Source organism: Ascaphus truei, chromosome 2 (assembly GCF_040206685.1).
Source record: "Ascaphus truei isolate aAscTru1 chromosome 2, aAscTru1.hap1, whole genome shotgun sequence".
Lineage (NCBI taxonomy): Eukaryota > Metazoa > Chordata > Amphibia > Anura > Ascaphidae > Ascaphus > Ascaphus truei.
In genome coordinates, this window is record NC_134484.1 from 29,424,613 (window position 1) to 29,447,406 (window position 22,794).

General features: G+C 41.6%; 1 protein-coding gene across 3 annotated transcripts in view; it reads left to right on the top strand.

Annotated features, from left to right (window-relative positions):
* ZFAT (zinc finger and AT-hook domain containing) overlaps positions 1-22,794 on the top strand; it is a 295,248-nt gene that overhangs the window by 215,505 nt on the left and 56,949 nt on the right. For all 3 annotated transcript variants that reach the window (XM_075581826.1, XM_075581827.1, XM_075581828.1), the window contains one exon: positions 10,029-10,167. In XM_075581826.1, the coding sequence (XP_075437941.1) occupies positions 10,029-10,167 (139 nt within the window). The remainder of the gene's footprint in view (positions 1-10,028; positions 10,168-22,794) is intronic.

Consider the following 22,794-nt stretch of genomic DNA (forward strand, 5'->3'; position numbering starts at 1 on the left):
CACTTATTCGCATGATGTATTATTTGTATTATTTGTTATTTATATGATTGTCACGTGTATTACTACTGTGAAGCGCTATGTACATTAATAGCGCTATATAAATAAAGACATACAATACAATACATACCATAATAATATAAAAAGATGAATCTAATAAACATAAAGATATATTGCCCCAGAGCAGCCAAATATATTTTATAAAATGTTTTACCAGGAAGTAATACATGGAGAGTTACCTCTCGTTTTCAAGTATGGGCATTTATATGGGCTATATCTGTATATAACATATACCCTATATATATAATCTGAGCACTAGTATCTGCCCATACTTCACATAAACCTAATATGAAAAATAGAAATAATACAATCAATTTTTTTTTCTGTTTCTCTTTGTTCACCTACAGTATGTTAACAAAATATTACTGTGCATATACATGGCGTGTTCATTATTGGTGGTTGTGGCTAACAATTTAAGAAACTCAAATAATATATCGAGCATTAGCAAAACACACCCCGTTGCACAGCGGATTTCATATCATTATAGTAGTACATTACCCAGAACACATCAACACTTGGTGCATTTCAAAACTTCGGTTACTTCCTCAGAAGATTATCACCATGGAGATATACTGGTAAAAAAAGAAACTCTCCCACAAGGTTTACATATTACTGCAGAATTAAATGGAATACTGTGGTAATTTGAGGAAGAGACTGCACACTTTGCCAGACTTGTCATTTTTTCATCCAGCTTACTGCTGTTTGGTAGCCGTAGCCCATCATTGTTTAACCCTTTGAGTCCGCCATGAAGTTGGGGCAACATAATGTAAAGTGGCACCGTGGGGGCCTTATAACGTTGTCCCAACGCCATTGACATTGTGCTCGTTTCTAGTTGAGATCACGACGTTGGCTGTCAGTGAGCTGAGATTCTAATCAGAAGAGAAGGACCTCCTCTTCCATTCCTGGAGTCGGGGCAGATCACAGCTATGTGATCACTACACACTTCGGCCAAAGGGTAAAAGCACAAAGGCACAGGTCAATATGCTGTGAAGAGGTGTTCCAGATTTGGGAGAAATGTTCAGTACCATTTAAATTAATAGGACTAAAATCTTCTCTAGGAAGGGTAGACTGTTTCACAGAATGCTGAAAAGCGCCCAGTGTGCTTTCACCACTTCGTTGCGAGTGTGACCTGTAAAATACTGTTCAACCACCATACAAGGGAATTCATAATGTTTTAAACATTTCAGCATTGAGGTTGTCATTTCAGAGTTTCATTTTCAATGTACAGTAGACATTGGAGCTTAATTTACTATGTTGCTATAGCAACTTCAGAATTTGGAGGATCTACTTACTGTAGGAACACTACAACGATTCCCAGGAGAACATATAATGCACCTGCAAACTAAATACCTGCCAGGAAAATAAAAAAATAAAACATTCACAACAAAAACAGGGTTTATGTAAGCCGTACATAATAGAAATCAGGCAGATGGACTACAGCAGTGCTTCAGAAAAATTGTCAGTAATTGGCAGTGTTAACACAGCATTGCAGGTTTAAAACACGGGTTGTTTCACAGCTAGTGAACATTTTCCTTTACAATGTGAATGAAATACATAGGGGATGATATTCACTAATTAATACCTATCTGTTCTTTAATCTTTCTTGCCTTAGAAAAGAATAATTTCAAGTTCTGCTTTTCTTGGTAGAAAAACAGAAAATAAACATCTGATGGAGATCATACTTTTTATATATATATGTAACACACTTTCCCCCACCCCCTTGGGAGATGTGTAGCTATAGCGTACAGAGGCGGCACACTTTATTCGAACTTGGCTCGAGCCGCAAGCCGGGAGGTTTCCCGGCTTTGATGCCGAATACCCTCGGCGTGCCGCGCGTCACCGATGCACGGTCACGCTTCATCGGGAGCGTGCGCGCACGGCGTGCGGGGAGCCCTAGTGTCCCGCGATGTGGGGGATGGCGGTGGGGGGCTCCGGGGGACCCGGAGAGGGGAGGGGGAAGCCCCGATCGGAGGACCGATCCTCCGAGGCTCCGGCGCGCGCATGGGACACCTCTGCGCGTGCCCGGTATCTGTCGCGGCCGAGACCGGGTAAATGTTAGAATAAACTCGGCCGCGACAGTATGTGTGTTGCAATACCTGTGGCTCACAAGAATCCTGAGCCCCCGCTGCTGGGAACCTGGGACGCACCTGGATCGGTGCTCAGTAGCGCCTCCACCTGTACGGGATTCTATATGTAGAATAACCCTGTTACAGGACACATAATAAAGAGTAACACTGGGTCACGCAGAACAAGTTTACTATATAGCGATAAATAATGGTTACAGCTACCCACCAGGCCCCGCACGGCCGTAACACCTCACTGTGTTCCCAACACTGTGTCCACACCACCGTAGTGGTCACCCCAAAGTACTGCAGTGTCCCTAGGCACCTAACCACCCGGGTTTCCACAGAGATTACACACCCAAAGTGTGAGACAGCGCTGCCCCACTAATGTGTGTACAGTTGGTGCACTTGGGGTACCTGCCCAAGTGCTCGTGCACCCGGGTATGGTCAGAAGAGGAAACGGATCCACTGATCCCAGCGATGTTGGCGTAGCCTCCGCCTGTACGGTGGGTGGGTCCCGCATGGATTGTACCACCATATGCAGTGTTTCTTTGTTGCAGGTGTCTGGTCCCAGATCACCTGTGAACAGGAGACCGCCGTGTCCTGTCTGTGTCCCACACTCTGGAACTACAGGGCAGTGTCCCTATTTTTGGGCCTGTCCCTGCAGCAACCACAAGCTGAGGGGAGTTAGGGCCTAATGGGGGGTTTCTGGCCTAGTGCAGAAGCCACAGACCCCTGCACACACAACCTACCCCTTCCTTGTCCTAGCTCCGACTAACGCAGCACCAGCACTCCCGCCCGCAGCGGAGGTGAGAGGGACTAAGGGGAGCCCAGAGGGAGACCCTGCCACATACAGTTAGATGTACAGCATAACAACCTCTATTTATATATGGTGTTACCTCTAGTTTTACGGCTTTAAATCCAAATTTTTATACTATTGAATGAAATGTTGGTTTGTTAAAATCTATTTTATGAGTTGTCCTTGCTTCTGATCAAGCAGTGACTAAAGTGGCCAATGACCAATGATCTCTGGGATCTCCTTGCTGCCTTTGACACTGCTGACCAACCTTCTTCTCCTACACATGCTTCACTCTATTGGTTGTGGTGACGCAGCCCTCTCCTGATTCATACTCTTCCAGTGTTTCCTTCTCTAGTGTATTCTCTCCACTCCCATTTTCTGTTTGAGTCGCACAAGGCTCTGTCACAGGCCCTATGCTCTTTCTGACCTAACTACTTCAAACTGCGATACACCAAAATTGAGGCATTCTCAAAACATTTTTTACTTTTAGCAGACAAGTTACTGCTTAACATATTTTTGTGCCACACACAGCAACGTTTTTGTTCAGAAGAAACACAGTTTTACTCATTTTGATGGTAGTCATGAAAATCCGATAACTTGCAGTATATAGCTAACGTAAAGAATGCCTAGAAGAAAGTGCAAAATGCCTCTATGGTGAAATAAGTTTGGGATTTTAATGGATAAAATAATAATTTAAATACACTCACTGTGCATGCAAGCAAAGAATGACTAGTCCTTCTCTCCTACGCGTTTCGCTAAAACAAGCTAGCTTCTTCAGTGATGTACGGTCATATAGCTAACGTCAACAAATACAGTAAATTTGGATCCCCTAACCAAGGAGTGGCCAACTCGAGTACTCAAGGGGCCACCAACAGGTCAGGTTTTACGGATATCCCTACTTCAGCACAGGTGACTCAATCAATGGCCCCATCAATGACTGTGCCAATGATTGAGTCACCTGTGCTTAAGTAGGAATATCTTAAGTAAAATCTGACCCGTTGGTGGGACTGGAGTTGGCCACCCCTGCCCTACCCAGTTTATATAATTGCCATTATATACATAGTAAAGATAACATAAACAAATCTAAACTAGGTAGTAAAAATGTACTACATTTACATTGCACATTATATTAACCCCTTAGTAGTTGTTAGGGGTCAGCTAGTCATAGGTTCATTAGCTGACCAGTAAGGGCTACCAAAGTGATTAATATGTCCTAATGCCACACTACCTACCCCCTTGGCTACCTAAAAGGCAAGCAAGGGGTTAACCCATACCTCTGTCCTCCCCCCCCGGTGGGTATAACCTCCTTTGCTGGGGCACCTTTCTTTTATAACTGTGGATAGTGGAAAAAGAGAGTGAGCACTAACACATTAATTAGGAAAAACCCAATTTAGTAAACATCTAAAAAAAAAAGCAGCACTACAGCCAATCAATTGAATACAGTGAAGTAGGTTACATTATGACAGAGAAGAAACAAACATTAGGTGTTTGATACTGTGGTTTGTGTTTTCTTATCATTCTTTTTCTCACTTTAAAATGACTTGAGCGTCACTATTATTATCCTTTTGGTTTATTATTTATTTATTTTTTTAACTTGTATTTTATTTTTTAACAAGTTATATTTACGGAGGGGGGAAAAGGGTACAAAAGAAAAGAGGGACGGGGGGTTCATTTCCATCTTATCTCTGTTAATAGTACTAACATTTATACTTTATTATATATACAATTGCATTTCAACTTGGGTCTCGCTGTAATCGCTTAGTTCTTGTGTTAAAAGTCACTGATCAGCAGCCTCACAGTACGTCTCCCATGGTTCCCATATCTTCAGGAACCCTTCATATATGTCCTGGATTAAGTTGGTAAGTCTTTCCATAGTCATTATATAGTTTAGCTTACTTCTGACCTCTGCTATTGTCGGTGGGTCATTTTGTTTCCAGTTTCTAGCTATAACTGCTTTAGCCGTGGAAAGAATATGTACCATCAGCTTGTATATATTCCTCTCTATATCCCTTAATATTGTTTCCATATTCCATGGACAGTCTAACCCTGTAATTCTCCTAATTCACTTTTTAATTTTTCTCCATAATAAACCTATTTTAGGGCAGGTCCACCAAATGTGTTTGAATGTGCCTATTTGGCCACAGTTTCGCCAACACAGGGGGGAGGTTGGAAAAAAATGAGTGGCGTCTAGTTGGAGTATACCACCACCTGTGTAATATCTTAAGGTTGATTAGACGGACTGCCAAGCATCTAGATCAGGGGGGCGCAAACATTTTCCTCTGCGCCCCCCTGCCAGCGGTCACCTCACCCCGCCCCTCTTCACCCCCACTTACAGTTAGGTCCGGAAATAATGGGACACTGACACCATTTTCATAATTTTGGCTCTGTACGCCATCACAATGGATTTGAAATGAAACAACCAAGATGCAATAGAAGTGCAGACTTTTAGCTTTAATTCAAGGGGTTGAACAAAAATATCGTATGAAACGTTTAGGAATTGCAACAATTTTCATACACAATCCCCTTATTTCAAGGGCTCAAATGTAATTGGACAAATTAACACAATCATAAATAAAATGTTCATTTTTAATACTTTGTCAAGAATCCTTTGCAGGCAATGACTGCTTGAAGTCTGGAACGCATGGACATCACCAAACACTGGGTTTCCTCCTTTGTGATGCTTTGCCATGCCTTTACTGCAGCTGTCTTCAGTTGTTGTTTATTCATGGGTCTTTCTGCCTTAAGTTTTGTCTTCAGCAAGTGAAATGCATGCTCGATCATGGTTGAGATCAGGTGCTTGACTCAGCCATTGCAGAATATTCCACTTCTTTGCCATAAAAAAAACTCCTGGGTTGCTTTCGCAGTATGTTTTGGGTCATTGTCCATCTGTAAAGTGATGCGCCGTCCAATCAACTTCGCAGAATTTGGCTGAATCTGTGCAGACAATAGATCCCTATATGCTTCATAATTCATCCGGCTGCTTCTGTCTTCTGTCACCTCATCAATAAACACTAGTGACCCAGTGCCATTGTAAGCCATGCATGCCCATGCCATCCCACTGCCTCCACCGTGTTTTACAGATGATGTGGTATGCTTCGGATCATGAGCCGTTCCAAGCCTTCTCCATACTTTTTTCTTCCCATCATTCTGATACAGGTTGATCTTAGTTTCATCTGTCCAAAGAATGCTGTTCCAGAACTGGGCTGGCTTTTTTAGATATTGTTTGGCAAAGTCTAATCTGGCCTTTCAATTCTTTAGGCTTATGAATGGTTTGCACCTTGTGGTGAATCCTCTGTATTTGCTCTCGTGAAGTCTTTTCTTTATGGTAGACTTGGATAATGATATGCCTACTTCCTTGAGAGTGTCCTTCACTTAGCTGGATGTTGTGAAGGGTTTTTTCTTTACCATGGAAAGGATCCTATGATCATTCACCACTGTTGTCTTCTGTGGACGTCCAGGCCTTTTTGTGTGGCAGAGCTCACCAGTGTGTTTTTTTCCCCTCACAATGTACCAAACTGTTGATTTGGCCACTCCTAATGTTCCTGCTGTCTCTCTGATAGATTTCTTTTGTTTTGCAGCCTAAGGATGCCCTGTTTCACTTGCATTGAGAGCTCCTTTGACTGCGGGTTTACAGCAACAGCTTCCAAATGCGAATGCCACACCTGGAATCAACTCCAGACCTTTTACCTGCTTAATTGATGATGAAATAATGAAGGAATAGCCCACACCTGTCCATGAAACAGCTTTTGAGTCAATTGTCCAATTACTTTTGGTCCCTTGAAAAAGAGGGGGCTACATATTAAAGAGATGTAATTCCTAAACCCTTCCTCCAATTTGAATGTGAATACCCTCAAATTAAGCCCATATTCATTATTTAACTGTAACGTGAATTTATTTTGGTACACAGCCGAAATAACAAAACTTGTATCAGTGTCCAATTATTTCTAGACCTAACTGTACCTCGGCTCCGGCGTCGGCTCCGGCATCATGACGTCACATTGCCATAGCAACGTGATGTCCCATGATGACGCGCGTGGAGCCACGGTAAGTAAAGGTTTACAGAGGCCCTGCAGCTCCCTTTGGGAAGCTCGCGGGGCCTCTGTAAACCGCGTGCCCCCCGCAGGCAGTCTCGCGCCCCCCCGGGGGGGTCGCGCCCCAAGTTTGCGCACAGCTGATCTAGTTGATCTGGCTGACCACTCGTAGATGTCTTTCCATTCTTCCCTATCTAGTGGTTGCCCTATACCATTCTCCCAATCTCGATATTTTTATTTGTCTGTTCTGTGCTTTGCGTGATCAGAACATGATATAATTGTGCTATTGTTCCTTTGTAGTATACTCTTGTCGAATATACACGGGTGGTTTATTCTGCTGCTTCTAGCATTTCCTTCGGTAGCACTTCTCCTTTTAGCATGACGTTGAATAGTCTGATTAAATATGGTTTTAGGGTGGCTTCAAATTTTTTGTAATATAGGTTAGAAAAGCCAAACGGGCCCGGGGTTTTAGAATTTTTTAGGGTTTTTATGGCATCCGATATCTCTTCTGATGATATCTTAGTGCCCAGTAAATGTGTTGTATGTCTGTTTAGTTTGGGGAGTTCACATGTGTCTAAATATTCATCTATATTTTCTTTTTGTCTCGGGTCTGTTTGCCCTGCAGTATTTAAATTATATAGACTACTATAATATTTTACAAATTCGCTATTAATTAAAGACGGATTAAAGGCTTTTTTTATCCTGATCCACTTTTACGCTGAATATATTTAAACTAGACATTTGTATTCCTTAGTTTCGCTGCCAGATATGTATCAGCTTTATTCCCTTTCTTGGAGTAGAGTTGGTTCGTCCATCTCATTGCCTTTTCTATGTCCTCTATCATTATATTTTTTATCTCTCTCCTGAGCTTGTCTATTTCTTTCTCTAGTAGCAGTTGTCAGACTCTGTTGATACTCTTTTTAAATTTTTGTCATATTGTCGTTCAATTTAGCCAATCTCTTATGCTCTTTTTTTCTATATGATGCTATGCTGATAATTTTACCCCTCATAATTGTCTTATGGGCCACCCATAAGGTACTGTAGATTCTTTGACCTGTTCATTATCGCTTTGTACAAAATATACTCGTAGTGCTTCACCTATAGATGCCCTAGATTCGGGGATCCCCAATAAAAGATAATTTAATCTCCATCTCCCCTTGGGGGATCCTTGTTTTATATCTTTTAATGTCAGCACTACTGGACCATGGTCTGACCAGGTAATATTGTCCTTCTCAGCACTGAAGATACTATCTGCCAAAACTCTTGAAATAAAAATTTAATCTATTCTCGTGTATTGGTTGTGAGGGGCTGAATGAAATGAGTAGCTCCTAGATGTAGGATTCATCATTCTCCATGTATCTATCAGGGCGTTCTCAATTAAAAAAAATTGCCAGGCCCTGGACCTTTTTGACCTTGAGTTATGGTCCTTGTTGGGAGGTCTTACCTTATCTCTTGTGTCATCTAGTATAGTATTTAAGTCTCCCCCAATTATTAAGCGTCCTTTCCTATGTTGCATGATGGTGTGAAAGGCCTCATCTAAAAAAGATTATTGGTCTTCATTTGGGGCATATAGATTTGCAATAGTTCATTCTAATGTTCCTAGTTTACCTGAGATAATGATCATCCTTCTAGACTTGTCTTTTTTTCTCTTTTCTAATGAAAAGGGTACAGTAGTTCTGAATAGAATTGCCACTCCTGCTTTTTCGTGTGAAATATCTGGGGAAATGTTTTATCCTTTAATTGTGTTTTATCCTCTCTATTTAGATGGGTTTCTTGTATGATGTAGATATCCCCTTGTTTTTTCTTAAAGTCTCTAAGCATTAGTCTTCTTTTCCCTGGCAAATTGAGTTCCTTAACATTTAGGGAGACTATTTTTAGTTTGCAAGTCATTTAGCCTCATGTGTCTTGATCTGTGTGTGCCTCGCCACTTTGTTATCTTATTCAGACTGATCAAGCTTGGATCCATATACGTACTCAAGTTAATGGCCTCTTTCATTCTGGTGCAGTAATAGTGCAAATGATTGGGTGTGATTAAAAAATGTGGAGAAAACACTAAGTAAAAAATGAAAGAAAAAACATAGGATGTTTAACTTGGATTTGGGTGATTTGCATCCTGGGCCTTTGACTCTACTTTTAGGGTAATTGTGGTATGTAGAGTCGGGAAGTGTGTGAGACCTGAGATCCATAGTTAGTCTTAAGCACCATCTCGTCAGTTCTGACCTAACTTGTGTGTCCCCCTGATAAGAACCTCCTTTGAATCTGGGTTTCTAAGTGAAGAAACTTTAATTTAACCTGAACAAAATACACATATTATAAGCTTTAACTTTGGTTTTGCTCGCAGCTTAAAAAAATTAAAATAGATTCATGTGAAATTATTTATTTTGATTTTTTTTAATGACGTTTTAAAAATAGAAAAAGAGGCACTCCACTGGTCTTCCAAAGATTATAACATTTATTTCACAAGCATTTGATGCTTGTGGAATAAATGTTATAATCTTTGGAAGACCAGTGGAGTGCCTATTTTTCTATTTTTGACCTACCTATGTACTGTATACCTTTTTATACATATTTTGTATATTGTTTTATGATCTATTTGTTCCCACTAATATTACTCGCAATACTTAATTTAATGAGCCTATTATGTTTTTTTTTTCCAAAGTCCTGCTTTTTCATTTCCTGTTCTGTTCACTCGTTCTTTTGTTGTTATCAAATTAGTCCAATTTTCTGAACCATGGTAATGGCCCAATTGCAAGACCAATTGAGGTATCATGATTAACAGCATTACTTCAAGCAGCAATCATTCATACTGTAAGTCTCAGAGAGAGTCTGTCAGGCTAATCAGCAGTGTGGAAGAAGAAAAAGTATCAAAAGTACAAACCATTATCATTGGAGAAACCTGTAATACTATGAATCTCATTTAAAAAAAAGTGAGACATTTACAACATTACTTATGTTGGGTATATTTGGGGATATTTTTTCACTATACCAGATCAGGCTTCTTTTCATAGACATAAGGGTTAAATGTTGACCTCTAAGGTATTTAACAAAAATGTATATCTTTTCCCTTACTTCATTTAGCCATACGGCTGTGCCTTATGCCACTATTCTTGCAACATACCTGGATCCCTGAAAAGACATTACAACAAAAAGCATCCGAATGAAGAATGTGTTAATGCAGGAACCGGAGAGCTCTCTGCAGAGGCCCTGGTCCTCCAAGGTAAAGCTTCCTTTCCAATCATTTACATGATATAGAAAACATACATTTCATGCACATGAACTTCATATACAGTATTTGCAACTCTCATTACGGAAGAAGGTTATATTAATGAAACTACGTATACTAATACTGCAGTAGAACAATTCTTAAAACTTCTTGTTATGGTACCAGTTGACTATTATCCAATGAATATATTGCTATTGTGTTTTAAAGAATTCTTCCCACCCTTGACGATTTGATAGCCTAGATAAGGAGTGCCCAGCTTCAGTCCTCAAGGGCCACCAGCAGGACAGGTTTTAAGGATATCCCTGCTTCAGCACATAGAGCCACCTGAGCTCAAACAGGGATATCCTTAAAACCTGACCTGTTGGTGGCTCTTGAGGACTGGAGTTGGCCACCCCTGGCCTAGATGCAGGTTGTCCAATGAAGTTTTCATACCCCATACCCGTGTTTTATTCTCTCTTACATTGCAATTAGTATACTACCTGAAGCAACCATTTCCTAGATTTTGTACAGTACATACCTTTCATTCAAGAAATAAAAATGTGATACGTTATCAGCTATCTTATTTGCAGCAAGATATGTTACCAGCTCCTAATTGGTTGGAGAAAAACGTATTCATATACAAACATAAGAGATTACAGTGCCTTTTAAGTTTAAAATAGGGTTCACCGTGTGCATTTCCCATTTGAAAATATGTTTATTATTAGATTATTTAATGAAAAGATCAATTTTGTAATTCAGAGATATGTTCTCAGGATGTTTTCTGTGAGTTACGTACATCGTATTAGATCAACATGACACAATGTGATTTGTTGATCAAGGAACTGAAATGACCATTTTGTTGCTAAGCTGGAACATGCATTTATCAGCATAGATGTATCAAGCATTTTGGGTTGCAATCCCAGAAAAGTTATCGTAGTGGAGCAACTTTGTGTACCAGAATTAGAATAGTTGTGGGGGAAGAATGACCTGCTACAGCCGTTCCTTTCTCAGTCTGTTCATGGTCTGCAGAGAGAATGCAGTTTGTGGTGGGTAAACATGTTCATTTATTTTTGGTTTAGTCTTTCTATTTTCATATAATGATTTGGTTATTAAAAGGAAAAATACAAATGAAGGTTATAACAAATGAAACAAATATCTTACAAAAGAAACATTGTATTCAGAGGCAGAAGTAGGGGGGATGGGAAAGGTGAGCTGGTCAGCTGCCCCAGGCAGAGTGGGGAGGAGAATGTCGGTGGCAGGGGAGGGCAGCAGAGGATGGTGGGCCGTTACAGCGGGTACAACTTCTAGTGTCTGCCCCCAGGATGGACCTGTGGGATAGAGAGGGATAGAAAATGAGGGGGTTGGGGGGAGAGAGAGAAGGGGGGGGGAGAGAGAGAAGGGGGGGGGAGAGAGAGAAGGGGGGGGAGAGATTCTATAAATTCATTGGGGGTGGGGGGATGCAGTTGGTGGAACTTACCCTGGCTGCAAAAATATAAATATTACACCTGAGGAAGGGAGATCCCCGAAACGTGCGTTTGCAATCTGCAAATTAAAGAGTTTATTATGCTATAAAGTCTGGTGTAAGACTTTATTAGAACAGTGCGGCAAGAAGATATCTGGCTGCACAAATGCCTACACTAGTTCCGCCTCTGTTTTTATGAAAATCAAGGCAGGTGCACAATGATTAGTGGATCTCTGAAACCTTGAAACTGCCACTAAACTCTTCCTTTGAAAAACACATGATGGTCAATTTGTAACCTGTTTTAATTGCATAACTATAATTTGTATGGCATTTTCTGTATCCGGTCAGTTTACAAATTCAGTCCCTGATGAAAATGTTGTATAGGAACCTTATATAGTTACATATGTAGCCCATCGACCCCGGAGCAATCGCAGATCAGGCCCCCTACGCTATACTAGGGTCTGGCTATATGACTGTATGTGGTGCATACCTGCTGGCAACAGGAAGGCCTGAGTCTCCTGCGATGGTATGGGGGATAGCAGGAACAGGTTTCTGGGGTGGATGCCTTCGTTCTCTTCTAGTGGTGCAGCGCCTCCATCTCTAGTAAGCCCCAGGAATGCGGGGTGGAATCCTTATAGAGCGTTCCCACACAGGGATGAGAGATTCCAGTCTCACACACACGGCTTTCTTTAAAAGCAGCAGGTCTTTATTCACAGCAGCGGTAGTATCAGCAACAACAGCAGCAGCAGCAGCAGCAGCCAGGTACAGGGTGATCCCTCCACTTAGACTGCTCTCCTTCAGGATGGTCTCTTCCCCTGCCACCACCCTGGGCCAAGGGCACCCAGGGTGGGGCTAGCTCTTCCCTCACCCCCTAAGCAGGGTGAGAGGCATTGGTCCATCTCACTACTCTATAATTCTAGCAGCTCTACTCAGAGGCTGCTCCTCTCCTTCTCCAACTGTATACTCCAGCTCCTAACTAGCACCTGTCATACTGGACCAGCCAGTAGACAGGCACACACTCTAACACACTGTCTCACTACTCCTGAACTGGGTCTCTAAATAGGAAGTGCACTGCTCTTTATGATTTCAGCAGGCCCCGCCCCTGTGTCTCTTGCCTTGACACAGGGTCAGGTGACCTACCTCCACCATTCAGGGAAGTGCTTGAAGTGGGGGAAACCCATGATAACTCCTGGCAGCCTGCCCTTACCAGGGCTTATACCAGGAGGAGGAAAGAACTATAGCCCTATTTCTTACCAGGGCTACACATATGTAACAGGGTACCCCCTTCTGCACTTCTTTGCTGCCTGTTATATAAATTCTGCTAGCTGCAGGGAGTAACAGGTTAATCTTGCGCGCATTAGACCCCCTTGTCTGCTCTGTGAGTGGCAGAAGGTGGTGGTGACTCATGGCCTGTGTATAGCCAATAGTGGTATTGACCATGAGCCCGCCTCTTCCACTTACTGTAGGAAGCAGCATCCAAATTTAGCAGTCCTGCTCTGGAGGAGCTAAAGAACAGTCCTATAAGAAGGAGATCCTGAGCAGAGGGCTATCAGACTCTCTCATGGTGGGATGAGCTTACCCACCTCAGGTCTGTGGGCCTGGGGAAGATCAGACTAAGCCAAGGGACCCTATAGTATCAGGGTCATGCACTGTTTATCATCTTGGAACCTGGACGATATGTACCTCGCTGTAATAACAGCTGCAGTGATGCTCAATAAAGAATCCCTGTTCTACTATACCCCTGCTGTGATAAGACAGTGCGCATGGAGTATGGAAGTGCTTCAGAAGGAGTAGTCTCGGGTGCTCCCTGAGCCCACTGAAGCTGGAGGCACTGTACCAATGAGTGAGTAACTAAAGAACAACCCTAAAGCCTGTCCTGATTGCCCCTTACCACCGCGACCACTTGGTATTCCTGAGCCTACAGGTACTCCAGCACCACACAGAATTGAGTAGCCGAAATGTATTCCCTAGATAGGTCCCTGGATGATATATGGGTTACACATATATACATAGTAGATAAGGTTGATAAAAGACTTATGTCCATCTAGTTCAACCTACAGTATGCTAAATTTAGATGACAGATACTTTATTTGTACTTACAGTATATTGATCCAGAGGAAGGCAAACAAAAAACCCCAGTGAAATATCATCTAATGATATCTTATAAGGGGAAAAATAAATTCCTTCCTGACTCCAAGAATTGGCAATCAGTTTACTCCCTGGATCAACATCCTTCCCATGTTTACTTATTTGGTATATCCCTGTATACCTTCCCTTAATAAAAAGATGTCCTTTGGGCAAACACTAACCACAATTCAGCAAATATACTTAAAAAATATGTAGAATATTCATATTTTAAATGAAAATTGATGACAATTTTAAATAAAAGGGATACATGCCCTTTTGTGCATCAGATTTTACTCTTCGTATTCTCACAATATTTTATGGTTATAACCATTGAAAATAATCACCTATAGTAATTAATTGTAAATTTTATGTTCTAAAGCAGGTGCTTTTGGATGTGTAGTTATTACTGTATTAGAAAGCCAGGTTGTATTTGGTGGCAGAAATGAATTATTATTCCTTTCTATATTATTATTTTATCGACAGGTGTTTTTTCTTACTTTTGGATAGAACAGTGTATGACCATACGGGAGACTAAAGTGAATATAATGATATTGAGAAGTAATATATTCTATATTCCATTTCTTATTATAAGTTAAATAAAAATGTACTGAGCAGAGAATAGAAATAAATAGGAAATGCGGATCTGCCCATAATTGTTCCACTTGCTGTTTGTACATAGTGTTGTTTTTTCCCCCTTTTAGAAGTACTGTAGTTCTAAAGAGCAGCACGATACTGCAGTCACTGGTTTTGTACTATTTCCTGAGATGGGACCACAGTGAACAATCTCACTGTGCAATCAGATAGCAAGTGGAGAATAAAACATTTTTTTCGGATTCATGGAACATAAAACTTGTATAGCTCTCAGTCCCTCTGCTCCGTCTCCTTGAAGCAGGAACAGAAAGAATAAAGGAAATCAGATTAAAGATTCATTTGCTTTGTACTTTAACTGAACTGCCATTTAGATGAGTTGAAATCCTCAGTTTCCCAAGTCATTTCAAAGTAGATTTCTTTACTTAAACATATTTGGACTGCTAAAAGATGGTCTTGTTTTGACATCACCTCAGATGGAGACACAATGAATAAAACATGTTTGTTCTATAAATATGCAAAAATAATGAATGATTAATTCCACATTACGTGTATCATTGCTTTATATTTATTTTTTAATCCAGTGCTTAGTTGTTTGAGCAACATTTCATCGTGTTCACGGTCTGCACATTATTATTATTGACGTGAATCTAATGAAATATAAACTACGGTTCAGTGACAGCGTTAATTACTCATTTGCTTACGCTGCATAAAAAATATTGCAGACATCTCGCCGCCGCAGTAAAACACCCCTTATCACTGTTTTACCAGTGGTGACATTTATCTAACTTTTGTGAATCTAGTCCAGGGGTAGAAAACTCAAGAGCCACCAACAGATCAGGCTTTCAGGATATCCCTGCTTCAGCACAGGTGGCTCAATTTTTGGCTATGCCGCTGACTGAGCCACCTGTGCTGGAGCAGGACTGTCCTGAAAACCATATCTGTCGTGGTTCTTTAAAACTTGAGTTTGCCACCCCTGGCCTAGTCCATAGAAACATGCATGCAAATAAGGGCAATTTAATAAGGACACTTCAATCTGCCAGCTGTGCTATCTACATACAGTACTCCCAAAAATATATACTTTACCTGACCTAAGATTGTTTTGTACACACAGATTTCACAGCTATTATTTCACCCGTTATCGCGTGGCAAGACGATAAATTGTGTGATTTGGCATGCAAATGGCTTAATATTGTAACTTGTACTTCTATTTGTTTGAATGGTGCTGCAGCAAATCGCATGATAACTCATGATTGTGTGATAACAGGTGCAATAGTGTCTGCTACATCTGTACTAACCCCACAAGGGTACCTTGTGCCCAACAAGGCAGATATATTGTTGTTATTACTGTTACTACTATTTTCCAATTACTTCTCCTATGAAGTTGTTTCATGCATCCGCTGCAATAAAGAAGTACATTCTCACTTTTCTATTCCATCTACCACCCTCCAGGTTCAAAGTATGACCCATTCTTCTGGTGTCCCTTTTAGAATGAAAAATTCTTATATAACTGGTGCTTTACACAGAAGACTTTTGCAAGAGAACCAGCTAATGCTTGTTCAACATAAACCTTGCTAATAAATCCCACTTCAGCTTCTCTGGTAAATGCCGAATTATCAAGTTTAAGAATCAAAGATGATTGCCTCTCATGTTATACAATGAATTTAATGATACATTAATCAATGTATTTTACATTTCACAGCATTGTGACATATTCCACATTATGAGTGGAGTGATTGCAGATACCTGTGCTTGCTATGTTACTCCATGTTAAAGAAGATATATATATATAAATATATATATATATATATATCAAATGGAAATATTACTGTATGCTCATTTGCATGTCTTAGACAGGTCTGCAACCCCGCCTTTCACCATTATCACCCAGCACACAGTACTTCCACTGCAGCAAGGGATTCTGGGAAATAACATGCAAATGAGCACACAGTGCCACCTTTTGCTTCAAAACCATTAACATGGTTCCCTATAGGCTTAAGCTTGCTGCATGGTCACAGCTTTGAGCACAGCCAGGGTTAAGTTGCATAGCCAGTAAACCCACCCACAGACAGCCGTTTCGATCTTAATGGGTTGGTTAGACTGACTATGCAAAAATGAAGTAAGGATAGGTTTTACCATACATATATATATATATATATATATATATATATATATATATATATATATATATAACCACTGTGTCTTGTCTAAGGTGTCCTCACCCCGTCTATCGCTTCCTCTCACCTCCCTGAAACTAAATGCCTTTTCTCAATGTCGTGGGATTGCCAGGGGACACTTGATAGACACTTTATTGATAGATGGCATGTCATCCATCCTATCCATCCATCCCCATCAGTGGTCTGAATAGACTTGATCTATCCGAGGGCTGGGGATAGCTGGAGGACACTCTGAAGGAACTGTGGCCCCTTAGAGTTTCCACTATCTCTCCTCCTCTCATTATGTATCAACTTCAGACTACTATAGGCTTTTCCCTTGGCTTTTTAAACTTCACTTAAACGCACCTCTCAAAACAAAAAGCGTACACTGAACCAATTTTAAAAGGAGCAAGGTTTCTGTGTCCAAGAAACACATTCTGTATAACCAACCAGACTGTTTTCCTTAGGCTCCAGTGTTTCCTAATACCTTTCAGCACTAAAAAGAATGGTTAACAATTTCAAATGTATCTCTGCTCAACTAGATCAAGATAACTGATACATGTGTTATTGGAAGCTTCCCTTGTTAACACGTATGCCCCCCCCCCCCCATGAGAACCAACATCTGTTTTTTACTAAACTTTTGACTGCCTCGTTTGCCTTTGAAGCGAATGAATCTGGTTCACATCCCAGTGTCAGCTCTTCTTGGGAACATACGAAAGTCGCTTTATCGCTGTGCCTCAGACAACAAAATGAGATTAAAGCGATTTGGTGTAGGGACCTATTGCGCTTTCACAATTCTTTGTACACTGCTGTATACATCGGAGACACTAAAAAGGACATTTAAAAAAAAAAAAAATTACAGTATGTTCCCAATACTCCAACTAATGCAAAAAAAAGGATTTGTTTTATTGAGCTCTTGGTAGAAAAAAATATCAAAAACAACAAAACATCCGTAAAGAAAAACAGTGCCTCCGTCTAACGTGTGAACGTCCCAAATTACTAACTATGTAACAGAAAATAGATCAAGGCCAAGCATATGAATATCAAAATGCCTTTTATTAAATCACACGCTCAAACATGTAAACCGCTGACGTTTCAGTCTGACATGGACCTTTATCAGAGCATTGATGAAGGTATATGTACACATTTGAATGACTCTCTTTTACATTACCCGGAACATTTTAATAATTTAAACCATGGGCTCACAGATGACTTTTTCTGTAACAAGAGCCTGAAAGTCTCAACTGTGATCCATTGATAGATCCACAAAGATATGAGGAGGCGCTTAACCTTTACAGTGCCAGAGGCGGACTTCTGGCATTTCCAGTCATGATTGCTTCAGCAGCACTCACATGATCGCACCATGGCTAATGGAAACAAAAGTGAAGGGAGATCCGTTTTGATCATGCCAACAGCTTAGTTGGAGAAGTTAGCCCGATTATCCCCTAGAACAGGGGTGTGCACACTGGGGGGGGCAGGGGGCACAAGATTTTCTGAAGGCAAGTACTTAATTGTGTATGGCCTCTTATCGGGAATTTCAATAACATTGATTAACATATATGCCCAAAATGAGAATCAGGCAGAATGTCTGAGAAAAGTCTTGGAGATTAATGAAATCCAATCTCTGAATTCACTAATAATTGGAGGAGATCTAAATATGGTGCACACTCCAGAACTAGTTAAATCTAATACTCCCGGTCTATCCCACTCAACATTAATACACAAGACAGCTAGGAAATTTAGAGAACCAAGTAAAACATTTGTAATAATAGAATCCTGGAGAGCAACATACCAAGGCCAAAGAGACTATTTTCCTATTTTTCAGCCCCACATAACTCATATTCCAGATTGGACTATATTCTGGTATCCAAAGACATATTCAAAGGAATATCTAGGGCAAATATAGATCCAATCACTTGGTTGGATCACGCCCCCATACAGTAGGTCTAATTTTCAGCCCTCCCTTTGTTAGAAGTAATCAATTCCATTGGACGTTGAATGGTTCTCTGTTACTCCACCAATAGATATAAGGTAAAATAACACAGGCACTGGAGGAATACTTCAGTATAAATACGGGCATGGTAGAATCACCAAGTCCCTCTACCCCCAGTAAACTAGGTACTCTGGCTTAACCCCTTCATTGCATTAGAGGCTAGCTGCTAAGGTAATGAAGCTGCTTTTATTTTGATAACACAATATTTAAGCAAGGGGTCTCCAGAGCTGAATCGCAGTAATTTTAGCCTCGGGGACCCCCTGCTTCCCGAGTTACAGGCTCTGTTATGGGGTGCCGGTATCCCCTTGCTTTGTTTAAATCTCCTGGTCATGTGGGCCGTGACGCGGGAGAATTAAAACATGGGGAGCGGGGGGGGGGGGGGAGAGGGGTTGGATACCTGCACCCAATAATGGGATCTGTAATTCGAGAAGCAGGGGGTCCCTGGACATGAAATTAATGTGGTTCAGCTCCGGGGACTCCCTGCTACAATACTATTAAATAATTGTAATAATTTAATTACAATATCAAAATAAAATAAAAGCCCAGTGATCGGCTGTTAGAGGCGCGCAGGAAGAGTGACTGATTCAGTCTCCCTCCTAGAGCTGTACCATCTGACCCTAAAATGTGACATCACAGGCCCTATATAAGGCCTGTTCCGTCTCATTTTAGCTCAAGAAGATGACGAGGCAACTTCCGTTACTGGATTTACCATGGGGTACATTGGATTACAAATAAAGAAGATAGAAGAAAAGAATGACAGAAGAAGGAGAAATAAGATGAAAGAAAGAAGATTTTTTTTTTTTCTGATGCTGATCTTCAAGGAGGATGGAGTTGGATTGCAGTGGATGACGCCACGGTCAAGAGCTTCCTGATGCACCGGGATTCTGAGGGTGAAGACTTCTTAAGGTAAAATAAATATTGAATGTATGTAATTGTCTTTTTCAGGATTTTTGTTTGTATTTTTTTTTTTTCATTGCCCATTGACTGCTAATGTATTAATCTGTACCCCTTTAGGGTACAGATAAATACAGTGACAGGCAAATCATTTTTTGGCAAATGCTTGTTTACAATTGATTGTTAGTTTTTCTATTTCTGTTTATTGGTTTCACTAAATTGTTTGGTATTTGGATGGCTTGTTTTTTCATCCATTTTAGGATTGGTTACCGGTTTTATTTCTTACATTGTTTTGTTGGTTAGGTGTGTATTTAATTGTATTCTAGTATTTTGGTATAACAAAATTTTGATTCTTTTACGGTTTTGGTGTTAGAATAATTTTATTGATGTGTAGTTGAGGCATTTTAGTTCTTTTATTGTTATAGTGTTTAGGTGCTTGTGTATTTCTTTAATTGTTGTGTATTTTTCAGCTTAATGATTTTTTTAATAAGTTGGTCATTGACTGATATAGTAGCTTATCATGCCCATATTATATGGGTATGATGTACCACTGTGCCAATCAATGGGTAGAAGGTGGGGGTACATTTGCCGGGGTAGGTGGTTAGGCCTCCCGATTTGGTAGCGGGGGAGAGTGGGCTAACCTCTTAATTACTATAGCGGTTATTAAGGGGTTAGGGGCCATTAGATTTTTTTTCTTGTACTGTTGCTGCCAACGGAGGACATGGACCTGGAGTATGGTGATGATGACACCCTTCATGATGGCACGGGTAAGTAGAAGTTGTATTTACTTTATTTATGCTGGCTGGCTAATGTTTGAGTTTGAACGGGCAAATGAGCTATTATCCATACCTGCAGGGCTCGAAAAATGCGGTCGCCCGGGACGACTTCATTGGGGCCACTGTCGACTGCTTTCCTGCGGCGGTGTCTCCCGGTAGTCTCCATCTTGATTTTTAAAATCATGTTTTACTCCTGCAGCACTATTCAAAATTGCCGTGCGGCGTCACAAGACACTGCGTTGCCATGGTAATGGAACGCCGCGTGATGTCATGGCAACGCGGCTTCATGTGACGCCGCACAGCCATTTTGAATAGTGCTGCAGGAGAAAAACATGGGTTTAAAGACTACAATACAGCAAAAGGCCGGGAGACGCCATCAGGACCCCGCAACCGAACCCCGCCGCAGGTAAGTGTCATGGGGGGGTGACTTTTTTTGGGGTGCAAGTGGGTTTTGGCCCATTTTGTTGGGCCCTACATATCTGGATAATAGTAATTTTGCCCATTACTGTACTGTATGTGTTGGAGGGATTGTTGGGGGTAGAGGGGGTGGGTAATAGGGTTGTTTATTTTTGTTTCTTGGGGGTAGAGAGATTGGCTGAAGGGGGTAGTAGTCCCAACGGTGGGTGTTTAGGCCTACCGGGGTAGCGGGACTGGTTAACCCCTTCATTACCATAGCGGTTTCCGCTGGTAAGGTAGTGAAGGGGTTAACTCATCCCACAACCTTCCTGGCAGGCCTAATGTGACGATGCTCATCTCCAATCAGGAAGTGGACTCGCAAGGCTGAGGTCCTGTAAGAGTATCCGTTGTCGGTATGGAAGCAGAGGTCAGGGCTGGCGGCAGAGTTTCAAAGTCCAGGAGACAGACAGAGATCAGTGCAGGCAGAAGGCAGCGAGGTCGGGTCAGCAACAAGTACATCCAATGAACAGGGAAGCCACATGGATAGGCACGACACAGCAATAGGCAAGCCACACGGAAGGCTCAGGAATGGGGAAGGCTCAGGAACTAGATCCCAGGGTGGCCAGGAACACAACTAAACATATACAATGCTCGGGCCGGGGCTGGGAGTCACTGGCTGCTATTTAAGCCCTGGAACAGGTGCATCCAATACCAGACTTAACAGGAGCCAGGTAAGGGCAGGTTCCAGCCAAAGCCTGGATTGGAACCCTTATACCTAACCACCCACCATAGGGCTACTGCCCCTTTCATCCACCCCCTCTGCCCCCAATAAACAGGCTATTGAGCTGAAGAAAAGTTCGGCTTGGCGCTGGTCCTCAGAGTGATTATGATGAATAGTGATATAGGGAAACAACCAAAAATAGATCAGTGTAAACCTTCTAATACATCTACTAAAACAAAATCACCATTAACACTAACAGTGTCCCAAAAAGCTTTTGACGCCAGTGCGCACCAGGCCTCATGCCGGTGTGTGCCGGAAGCTGACCCCAGCTTGCTGCTGGCGTGCACTGACATCAGAGAGCTCTGCGTGTGACATTGTTGATGTTAGTGAGGGAGGCTCGCAGCTGGGGGGAGCCAGGGCCTGACAGTGAGAGGACCGGGAGCCGGGCCCGGCTAGAGGTCAGGCCCAACTTGCGGCACCGGCCGGCCATGCCCCCCCTCAGCCACCTGGCCTGGGACACTTGTCCCGGCTCTCCCCGCCCCCCCATCAACGGCCCTGCCTGGGACCCCAGGTTGGGGAAATAGAGAAGTTAAGGTTTTGGAGTATGTTCTCCCTTGTCATAGAAAAGCCTATAAAAGCACATTGAATGTGTTGAGTACAACATATCCAATACAATTAATGGGGGGGGGGGGGTGGAGCGGGGGAGGAAAAACACAGAGGAGATATGTGTTTTTTGATCAGAGGGTCTGATGATCCAAGTGCTGTAGGCTTTGTGTATTTCGTATCTTCTATTTTGTATTTCATATTTTGTACTTTATATTTACATGCTTATGACCCATTGAATACAGTATTTGGCAAATTATATCAAGTGAGATAAGTTTTCACTGTTATGGTGATAATCTCAGCACCCCATTCCTTTCTCCCAAATGCCCCTCCCCTCCTACCCCTCCCTTCTTGGTTTTACAACTCCATGCTCCCTCCCCCTCTCCTTCCCACCTCTTCCATGCTACCTTAATAATTATTATGAATGGTACTGTATTGTATGTTATTCTTTCTTTCTTTTCCTTGAAAACCTTAATAAAAATTAAGTTCTAAAAAAAAAAAGAAGAGGAACTGAGAGAGAGAAAACGAGATACACAAGGAATGAGAGGGGTCATTAATGGGATAGTTGAAGTCCCCTAAGAGGGGAGTGTGTGAGTCAGAAGAGAGGAAGAAAGATAACCAGGATTCAAAGTTGGAAAGGAAATTCAAGTGTGAGGATGTACAGTAGAGTTAGGTGGACTAAATATGACAGCAATACGTAGAAAGAGTGGAGAGAAAAGGCGAATAGTATGAGCCTTAAAGGATGAGTGTCGGGGAAGCAGGTGTACTGTAGGGTAGGTGAATGTAATGTCGAATTGTCTCTACTTGTCTCTACCTAGAATCAATGTTGCTAATGCAGTTGCAGAAAATCCCAGTGCTATGAACTAATGTGCTGATATTTTGTTCTGTGCTCCACGCCTTCATATCATAATTGTAACGGGTATTCC